Below are 11,081 nucleotides of genomic sequence, written 5' to 3'. Positions count from 1 at the left end.
AGTCCAGAACTAGAGGGCATAGGTTTAGGGTGAGAGGGGAAAGATATAAAAGAGACCTAAGGGGCAACTTTTTCACGCAGAGGGTGGTACGTGTATGGAATGAGCTGCCAGAGGAAGTGTTGGAGGCTGGTACAATTGCAACATTTAAGAGGCATTTGGATGGGTATATGAATAGGAAGGGTTTGGAGGGATACGGGCCGTGTGCTGGCAGGTGGGACTAGATTGGGTTGGGATATCTGGTCGGCATGGACGAGTTGGACCGAAGGGTCTGTTTCCATGCTGTACATCTCTATGACATTATGCTGGAATCCGAGGTAGACAAGCAGGAGGCTGGGTGAACACAGCAAGCCAGGCAGCATCAGGAGGTGCAGAAGTCAACTTTTCGGGTTTAACCCTTCCTCAGCACGGGGGTGGTGAGAGCTGCAGGGAAAGGGGGAGGCGGGGTGCAGGGTGGTGAAGTGTGGATAGGGGAAGGCAGGTAAATGGTACAAGCTGGTTGGTCAATGGGAGGAATGAATCCAGTTGATGGCAGGGAGGAATGGAAATGAGGGGGAGGGGCTGGAAAGGGAGTCGAGAGATGGGGAGGGAGGTTATCAAGCAGAGCAGACAAAAGAAAATGTTTCATTTAAACGGAGAGAGATTGAGGACTTTGCAGTTCACAGGGATCTGAGTGACCTGGTGCAGTAAGGGACAAATGTTAGTGTGCAGGTACTACAAGTAATTCAGAAGGCAAACGAGATGTTGCTTATTACAAGGCAAATGGAATCTTAAAGAAGGGAAAATGTTCAACAATTGCAGAGGGTAAGACATCCTCTGGAGTGCAGTTTCAGTCTCCTTTCCTAAGAATAGATACAATTACGTTATAAGCAGTTCCGGGAAGGTTTAGTTGCCCGATTCCTGGGATGAAAGGGTTGTCTTATGAGGAATATTTGAACAGGCACATCTGCATCTATTTACATTCAGAGGAATGAGAGGTGATCTTATTCCATATTACCACCATCCTGGACTTGAATGGCACCCACATTCACAAGCATCCACTCCCTCCATCATCGATGCTCAGGAGCAGCAGTGTGTACTGTCGACAGGATGCACTGCAGAAATTCACTAAAGGTCCTTAAACAGTTCCTTCCAAACCCATGACCTCGTCCATCTAGAAGGACAAGGGATACATCGGGACACCGATTTCAAACAAAGACAAGGAGAAACGATTTCCTCTGGAGGATCTGTGGGATTGTGGATCTCAGTTCCCCAGAAAGTGGAAGTGTGGCACTCCTGAATATTTCGAAGGCTGGACTATGTCGATTCCTGACTGACAAAGGAGTCACAGGGCTACAGGATAATACAGTATTGAAGAGACCCATCAGCCCATCGAGTCCAAAGTGACAAAAGCAAGTGAAAGGATATCAGGGCTAACTGGAAAGTTGAGGCCACCAACTGATCAACCAAGGTCTTGATCCCCAGCAGAGCAGGCTCAATGGGCTGAATAGCCTACGTAGGTGTGTTGTATGTTGCGAAACTCTACAGCTTATTGGCACATCTTCCAATTTCTGTCACCTTTGTGCAGCTACCTTGCCTCCCCCTTAAGACTATAAGAAATAGGAGCAGGAGTAGGCCATTCAGACCCTCGACCCTGTTCTGCCATTCAATAGGATCATGGCTGATCTGATATCCCTCATGTCCGCTCTCTTGCATTTTCTCCATTCCCCTTGATTCCCTGATTGACCACAAATCTACCTCAGCCTTAATTATGTACTCCCTGTGGCCCAGAGTGCTTCAGCATTGATTTGAAGAAGATTAGGAGCACTCTCCCCAATTTCAACTTCATTACAGTTTGTCATGATGCCAGTGGGATGTAATACCCAACTGCACATACATACCATGGCATCCAAAATTGTAAGATAGTCCTCAAGAAATTGATGGAAAATCGTGGATGAAACCTCTTCACCCAGAAGTTGCTGAGACCGAGCAGCTCTATTTTGGGACTAGTTGAGGTGAACAGAAGGGAAGTCTGGAAAACCACGTGACAGGGAAAGCAATGGAAGACTACACCGATGGACTGAGATGGATAAAGTTGGGAGGATATTTGTGTGTAACAGGCACGTTATTAAAATAGCTCTTTCTGTGTTCTCAGCTTAATGGAAACGGATGTAACACACCGGGAAAACAGACACTGAAAAAGAATGATTTCACAAAAGCACTGACCCTTTCACATATATATCACTCATCTTCTCTCCTGTTATACTGAGGTCATCTAAGATTACATCGTTGGTGTTCCATATGATACATCGCAGGTAAAACCTGGAAAAGAGATACAGGTAATACAGACAAGAGAAACTTCAGAAGAATGATTGTTCACTTTGTCATTCAACCAGAAAACCATATCCATTCACAATCCCATCAAACAGGACAGGGACAGCACGGGGTTAGATACAGAGTAAAGCTCCCTCTACACTGTCCCCATCAAACCCTCCCAGGACAGGGACAGCACGGGGTTAGATACAGAGTAAAGCTCTCTCTACACTGTCCCCATCAAACACTCCCAGGACAGGGACAGCATGGGGTTAGATACAGAGTAAAGCTCTCTCTACACTGTCCCCATCAAACAGGACAGGGACAGCTCAGAGTTAGATACAAAGTAAAGCTCCCTCTACACTGTCCCCATCAAACACTCCCAGGACAGGGACAGCACGGGGTTAGATACAGAGTAAAGCTCTCTCTACACTGTCCCCATCAAACACTCTCAGGACACGGACAGCATGGGGTTAGCTACAGAGTAAAGCTCCCTTTACACTGTCACCATCAAACACTCCCAGGACAGGCACTGCACGGGGTGAGATACAGAGTAAAGCTCCCTCTGCACTGTCCCCATCAAACACTCCCAGGACAGGCACAGCACGGGGTTAGATACAGAGTAAAGCTCCCTCGACACAGTCCACATCAAACACTCTCAGGACAGGAGAAAGTGAGGACTGCAGATGCTAGAGATCAGAGCTGAAAATGTGTTGCTGGAAAAGTGCAGCAGGTCAGGCAGCATCCAAGGAGCAGGAGAATCGACGTTTCGGGCATGAGCCCCACACTCCCAGGACAGGGACAGCATGAGGTTACATGCAGAGATAATCTCTCATTAGAGCTAAGTCTGAACATTGACTGAATGAATTAAATTACAGTTTAAGCTACAGGAATTCAAGATCTTTAAGACAAGTTTTAATTTGACATTCCCAAATTTGTTGGTGTCTGAACACCGCACTGGAATGTTGCAAACCCTTACACAGCAGCACGATAACTTAATAACAGGAGTAGGTCAAAGCAGAATAGTCCCTCCAAGACCGTTGTGTCAATCAACTCGACCCTGGCTGATCTGTGGGTCAGCTCCATCTCCTGGTGAGTCTCGAACACCAGAGAGAGTGATTGTTGCCAGTCTGGGAAAGGTGAGGTCCCTGCACCCACAGGACAACAGGAGACAGAGAAAGACCGAGACAGCAACTTTAATACTGACTGTGTGAGAGAACGGGCAGGAATCTTACCGTTTCGCTTTGCGAGGGGTGATGTTGAATGGAGGTCCTGGGGGTCCAAGTGACTTGGGAAAGATGTCCACCCAAAGTTGGATCTTTCCCTAAAGAACAGACAACACACTCTGTGGAACATTAAGTACATACTGGGGAGGATTCCATGAGAAGGATCTGATTCCACATTGGTTCCTTGACTGCACTTTCCTATTTCTCATCTTTTATTATTTTTTTTTCACTCATTCATCGGATGCAGTTATTGCCCGTCCCTAGTTGCCCCTTGAGAAGGTGGGGGTGAGCTGCCTTCTTGAACCGCTGCAGTCCATGTGCTGTCGGGTTGACCCACAATGCCCTTAGGGAGGGAATTCCAGGATTCTGACCCAGAGACAGTGAAGGAACGGTGATATATTTCCAAGTCAGGATGGTGAGTGGCTCGGAGGGGAACTTGCAGGAAGTGGTGTTCCCATGTATCTGCTGCCCTTGGCCTTCTGGATGGAAGTGGTTGTGGGTTTGGAAGGTGCTGCCTGAGGATCTTTGGTGAGTTTCTGCAGTGCATCTTGTAGATGGTATACACTGCTGATAGTGAGCTTTGGTAGTGGTGGGAGTGGATGTTTGTGGATGTGGTGCCAATGAAGCGGACTGCTTTGTCCTGGATAGTGCCAAGCTTCTTGAGTTTTGTTGGAGCTGCCCCCACCCAGGCAAGTGGGGAGTATTCCATCACCCTCCTGACTTGTGCTTTGTAGATGGTGGACAGGCTTTGGGGAGTCAGGAAGTGTCAGCGTTTAAGAATAGCAAAACATAAAAGCCCATCGACTTTGCTCCACCATTTGATCATGGCTGATGTGTCTCTCAATCCTATTCTCCTGCCTTCTCCCCATAATCCTTGACCCCCTTACTAATCAAGAACCTATCTATCTCTGTCTGAATTACACTTAATGACTTACCCTCCCCAGTCCTCTGTGGCAGTGAGTTCCACACATTCCCCACCCTCTGGCTGAAGAAATTCCTCCTCATCTCAGTTCTAAAGGGTCGCCCCTTCACCCTGTGCCCTTGGGTCCTTGTCCCTCCTCCTAGTGGAAACATCTTCTCCACGTCCGCTCTATCTAGGCCTCTCATTATTCTGTAAGTTTCAATCATATCCTCCTCATCTTCCTAAACTCCATCGAATAGAGACCAGAGTCCTCGACCACTCCTGATGTGACAAACCCTTCATCCCTGGGATCATTGTTGTAAATCTCTTCTGGACCTCCTCCAGCACATCTTTCTTTAAATACGGGGTCCAAAACTGCTCACAATATTCCAAAAGCAGTCTGACCAGTACCTTATATAGCCTGTTATGAAGGTGCAGAAGTATACTGTACCTTTAAGAGAGTGAATGACCTAGCAAGCACACAGAATGCTGGAGAATTTACAATGGGACATTTGGTCCAGCAGCTAGCACTGGCTGGGTTGCTATGATAAAAAAAAACAAATTTGAATTCAGCCAATCAGTTTAAATTATATCCCAAAATAGCAACTTCCAATCAAGTTTAAACTTAGTATATTGACAATTTTAAAACCAATGAAACAATCCGATGCTTTGGGGTATAAGACCGTGAAAAAATTGAACAGTTGGGAGGAGAACTGCCAAGCCACCAGCATGCACCAGCTGCCCGAAACACAGCTCTCTTAAAGGTACCTTTATCAATCAGTGACCTGTGAAACAGAAATCCCTAAAAAGAAGACAGAGGGAGATACAAAGAGAAGATTCGACAGCTGGCTGGTTTTGAAATTTGAATTTTTTGGTAAATCTTAATCGGGGTTTTTATCGGGCTAGTATTTTAGAAGGGGAAGGTAAAAGATAGTTAGAGGAAGGAGTTGTAAATAATTGTCAATTAATTATTCTCTGTTATACTTTAAAAAATAAAGTTGTTATTTTTTACTTTAAATAGTGACTTTTGGGAATAGTTCTTGGTGTCTTGAATTTTCACAGATTTCTGCACGAGGTAAGTCAGCTCTGTGTTGCTGGTGTAAATTTGCTGGGGGGTGGCTTTGCCTCGTAACAAGCCTCAGCAGTATATCACTGTCCTTGTATTCAAGCCCTCTCGAAATTAATGCTAACATGGATCGAGTCTATAGGATTCTTAAGAGGGAAGGTGAGCAGCCAGACATCGTGGTACATAATAGTGCCAATGACAGGCACGAAAAGGCAGGGCAAGCAGAATAGTATTCTCAGGACTGCTACCGGTGCCACGGGCTAGTGAAGTAGGAACAGAGAGCAAGTGTAGTTGAACAGATGGCTGCAGGGCTGGTATAGGAGAGAGGGCTTCGGTTATGTGGATCATTGGGATACCTGCTGGGGAAGGTAGGACCTGTACAAGGAGGATGGATTGCACCTGAACTGGAGGGTTACCAATATCCTGGGCGGGAGGTTTGCTAGAGCTCTTCGGGAGCTAGGTTGGCAGGGGGATGAGAACTGGAGCTATGGATCAGAGGATGGAATAGGTAGTGAACAGACAGACTCAGTGTGCAGAGAGTCTGTGAGGAGGGATACACACTTGATAGGGCAAAGGTGCAGTCAGTGGGATGGGTTGAACTGTATCTATTTTAATGCAAGAAGTGTCAGGAATAAGGGTGATGAACTCAGAGCATGGATTAGTACATGAATGATGATGTTGTGGCCGTTACGGAGACTTGGATATCACAGGGGCAGGAATGGTTGTTGGATGTTCCAGGGTTTCAAAAGGAATAGGTGTTGGGGCAAAAGAGGTGGAGGAGTGTCATTGCTAATCAGAGATAGTATCACAGCTGCAGAAAGGAAGGTCATCGGGGAGGGTTTGTCCACAATCAGTCTGGGTGGAAGTCAGAAACAGGAAAGGAGCAGTCACTCTATTGGGAGTTTCCTACAGACCCCCCCAGAGACACAGAGGAGCAGATTGGGAGGCAGAGTTTGGAAAGATGCAGAAGTAATAGGGTTGTTGTCATGGATGACTTCAACTTCCCTAATATTGATTGTCACCTCCTTAGTTCAAATAGTATGGATGGAGCAGTTTTTGTCAGGTGTGTCCAGGAAGGGTTCCTGATGCTATATGTCAATAGGCTGACTAGAGTGGAGGCCATATTGGATTTGGTGATTGGCAACTAACCATGCCAGGTGTCAGATCTTTTGGTGGGAGAGCATTTCGGTGATAGTGATCACAACTCCCTGGCCTTTACTATAGTCATGGAGAGGGATAGGAGCAGACAGTATGGGAAAGTATTTAATTTGGGAGGGGGAATTACAATGGCATCAGGCAGGAACTGGGGTCGCCTAAATTAGGAATAGATGTTCTCCAGGAAATGCATAAGAGGTTGTTTAGGAAGTACTTGCTGATCGTGCTGGAAAGGTTTGTCCCACTGAGGCAAGGAAGGGATGGTAGGGTGAAGGAACCTTGGGTGACAAGGGATGTGGAACATCTAGTAAAGAGGAAGAGGAAGCTTACTTAAGGTTGAAGAGGCAAGGATCAGACAGGGCTCTAGAGGGTTACAAGGGAACTAGAAAGGAACTGAAGAATGGACCAATGAGCTAGAAGAGGGCATGAAAAAGCCTTGGCAGGTAGGATTAAATAAAACCCCAAGGCGTTCTACACTTACATTAAGAACAAGAGGATGGCCAGTGTGAGGGTGAGGCCGATCAGGGATAGTGGACGGAATTTGCGCCTGGAGTCGGAGAATGTAGGGGAGGTCCTTAATGAATACTTTGCTTAAGTATTCACTACTGAGAGGAACCTTGACATTTCTGAGGACAGAGTGAAACAGACTGATATGCTCATACAGGTTGATGTTAAGGGGGAGGATAGGCTGAAAATTTTGAAAAATGTAAGGATAGATCAATCCCTTGGGCCAGACGGGATATACCCGAGGTTACTACAGGAAGTGAGGGAAGAGATTGCTGCACCTTTGGCGATGATCTTTGCATCCTCACTGTCCACTGGGGAAGTGCCAGATGATTGGAAGGTGGCAAATGTTATTTCCTTGTTCAAGAAAGGGAAGAGGGATAATCCTGGGAATTACAGACCAGTCAGCCTTACATCTGTGGTGGGCAAAGTATTGGAGAGGATTCTGAGAGGCAGGATTTATGATTACTTGGAAAACCATAGTTTGATTAGAGATAGTCAGCGTGGCTTTGTGAGAAGCAGGTCATGCCTCACAAGCCTTATTGAATTCTTTGAGGACGCGACAAAACACATTGATGAAGGTAGAGCATTGGATGTGGTGTATATGGGTTTTAGCAAGGCGTTTGATAAGATTCCCCATGGTAGGATCATTCAGAAAGTAAGGAAGAATGGGATACAGGGAAATTTGGCTGTCTGGCTACAGAATCGGCTGGCCCATAGGAGACAGAGGGTGGTATTGGATGGAAAGTATCAGTGACCAGTGACCAGTGGTGTTCTGCAGGGAATCGGTTCTGGGACCTCTGCTCTTTGTGATTTTTATAAATGACTTGGATGAGGAAGTGGAAGGGTGGGTTAATAAGTTTGCCGATGACATGAAGGTTGGTGGAGTTGCGTGTAGAGTGTAGGGCTGTTGTAGGATGCAACAGGACATTGACAGGATGCAGAGCTGGGCTGATAAGTGGCAGTTCAACCTGGAAAAGTGCGAAGCGATTCATTTAGGAAAGTCAAATTTGAATGCAGATTAGCAGGTTAAAGGCTGGATTATCAGCAGTGTGGAGGAACAGAGGGATCTTGGGGTCCATGTTCATTGATCCCTCAAAGTTGCCACCCAAGTTGATAGGGTTGTTAAGAAGGCATTTGTTGTGTTGGCTTTTATTAACAAGAGGATTGAGTTTAAGAGCCGTGAGGGTATGCTGCAGCTCTACAGAGCCCTGGTTAGATCACACTTGGAATATTGTGTTCTGTTTTGGTTGCCTCATTACAGGAAGGATGTGGAAGCTTTAGAGAGGGTGCAGAGGAGATTTACCAGGATGCTGCCTGGATTGGAGGGCATGTCTAATGAAGAAAGGTTGAGGGAGCTAGGGCTTTTCTCAATGGAGCAAAGAAGGGTGAGAGGTGACTTGATAGAGGTGTACAAGATGATGAGAGGCATAAATAGAGTGGATTGCCAGAGACATTTTCCCACATAGGAAATGGCTATCAATAGAGGGCATAATTTTAAGGTGATTGGAGGAAGGTTTAGGGGACATGTCAGAGGTGGGTTCTTTACACAGAGAGGTGTATGTGCATGGACTGCAATGCCAGCGGTGGTAGTAGAGTCAGAGACATTAGGGACATTTAAGTGACTCTTGGATAGGCACATGGATGATAGTACAATGAAGGGTGTGTAGATTAGTCTGATCTTAGAGTAGGATTAAAAGTCAGCACAACATCAGGTGCCAAAGGGCCTGCACTGTGCTGTTTTATGTTCTATGTATTTGCCTTCCCAACTGCCAACTGAACCTGCATGTTAACCTTCAGAAAATCCTGACCTGGGACTCCCAAGTCCCTTTGTGTTTCAGATTTTGGTAGCCTTTCTCCATTTAGAAAACAGTCCATGCCTCTATTCTTCCTACCAAAGTGCATGACCTCACACTTTCCCACATTGTATTCCATCTGCCATTTCATTGCCCACTCTCCAGGCCTGTCCAAATCCTTCTGCAGCCTCCCTACTTCCTCAGCAGTAACTGTCCCTTCAACTATCTTTATGTCTGATTCAAAGAGAGAACGGAATATAACTAGAAACCAATAAGAGACATAAAGACAGATCACAATGTTTTCTATGGGTAGGCAAGAAGGTGGAGGGGGGGGGGGGGGGAGGGAGTAGCTAAAGTAAATGTGGGTGCCTTGGAGTCAGAGACAGGAGACACGATAATAGGGTATAAGGAAAGGCACAGGCCTTAGACAATAGACACAAAAGAATTCCAACACCAATTGGAAACCAAGGATCCTGTAAAAATGAGCAATTTATAATATTTTAAAAAGACTATTTAACCAATAAGGTACCACATAAGAACGTACAATGCAAAATTACAGTTCATGGGTTAGGAGCAATATAGATTGATGGACTCTGGTCTACTTGAATGTGTACTCTTATGGATATGTATTGATATGTACCTATGGCAGTGCAGAGAATGATAGATTTGCATTTATATGACACCCTTCGCTGTTGGCAGATTTCCCAAATGGGCAATTGAGTATTTTTCAAATGTTATAATCTGGGAAATATGGTACCCAATTTGCACAAAGCAAGCTCTCCCAACAGCAATGTTATTTCTTTTTATTCATTCATTAATTGCCCATCTCTAATTACCCAGAGGGCAGTTAAGAGTTAACCACATTGCTCTGGGTCTGGAGTCACATGTAGGCCTGACCAGGTAAGGATGGCAGTTTCCTTCCCTCGTGGTTTTTTTTCTCACAATCAGCACGGTCACCATTGGACTCTTACCTTCAGATATTTAATGAATGCAGATTCAACCACCTGGCAGGAGTAAAACTCAGGTCTCGAGAACATTATCTGGAGACTCAGGATTAATAACCTTGTGATAATACCACTAGGCCAACGAATCCCCTAGTGATGGGACAACCTGGTCACTGGGATAGCATCTCCAATCAAGAGGACCCAAGCCATTGACAGCAGCGTTTCAAGAAGGCAGTTCACCCCCATCTTCTCCAGGGGCAACTAGGGACGGGCAATAAATGCCAGCAACGCCCATGTCCCATGAGAGAATTTTAAAAAAAAGCTTGCATGTTTGTATGCCCTGAGGATCTATATCTAACTCCTTGTGGTTATTCACAACAGAACCGAGCACTTACCTGCTCAATGTCAGGCTGCAGTGGGCTGAATAAAGCCCGCGTCTCCACGTGCTCTGGAACCAGGCCCTGTTTGTGAAGCACGTACAAAGCCAGGCGCTCATCGGGGGGTCCGAGGTGTGTGCCGAGGGGCTTCCCATCCTCTGCAATGAAAAGGAAGAGTCAATCAGTCAGCCGTGACAATCGGAGGTCTCTGTGATGCACCACCACTCTCCTGTGAGAATCCTGCATGTTAAATTCTTTGACTGTTTATCAGGGTGAAGGACTGTCAGGACTGAAGAATAGGGAAACACAATGACTGCAGATGCTGGAAACCAGATTCTGGATTAGTGGTGCTGGAAGAGCACAGCAGTTCAGGCAGCATCCGAGGAGCAGTAAAATCAACGTTTTGGGCAAAAGCCCTTCATCAGGAATAAAGGCAGAGAGTCTGAAGCATGGAGAGATGAGCTAGAGGAGGGTGGGGGTGGGGAGAAAGTAGCATAGAGTACAATAGGTGAGTGGGGGAGGGGATGAAGGTGATAGGTCAGAGAGGAGGGTGGCGTGGATATGTGGAAAAGGAGATAGGCAGGTAGGATAAGTCATGGGGACAGTGCTGAGCTGGAAGTTTGGAACTGGGGTGAGATGGGGGGGTAGGGGAAATGAGGAAACTGTTGAAGTCCACATTGATGCCCTGGAGTTGAAGTGTTCCGCGGTGGAAGATGAGGCGTTCTTCCTCCAGACGTCGAGTGGTGAGGGAACGGCGGTGAAGGAGGCCCAGGACCTCCATGTCCTCGGCAGAGTGGGAGGGGGAGTTGAAATGTTGGGCCAC

The 11,081-nt window shown here is 46.3% G+C and overlaps 1 protein-coding gene across 1 annotated transcript in view; it reads right to left on the bottom strand.

The window, feature by feature from the left end:
• Positions 1-11,081, bottom strand: part of LOC122554658 (dysferlin-like) — a 283,205-nt gene that overhangs the window by 17,328 nt on the left and 254,796 nt on the right. Inside the window, exons 30-32 of the mRNA XM_043700348.1 lie at positions 10,277-10,416; positions 3,525-3,613; positions 2,203-2,298 (exon numbers count right to left, since the gene is read on the bottom strand). Of these exons, the coding sequence (XP_043556283.1) occupies positions 2,203-2,298; positions 3,525-3,613; positions 10,277-10,416 (325 nt within the window). The remainder of the gene's footprint in view (positions 1-2,202; positions 2,299-3,524; positions 3,614-10,276; positions 10,417-11,081) is intronic.

Source organism: Chiloscyllium plagiosum, chromosome 1 (assembly GCF_004010195.1).
Source record: "Chiloscyllium plagiosum isolate BGI_BamShark_2017 chromosome 1, ASM401019v2, whole genome shotgun sequence".
Taxonomy (NCBI): Eukaryota; Metazoa; Chordata; class Chondrichthyes; order Orectolobiformes; family Hemiscylliidae; genus Chiloscyllium; species Chiloscyllium plagiosum.
Note: the sequence above shows the minus strand (reverse complement) of the source record. Positions and strands in the feature narration are given on the sequence as shown.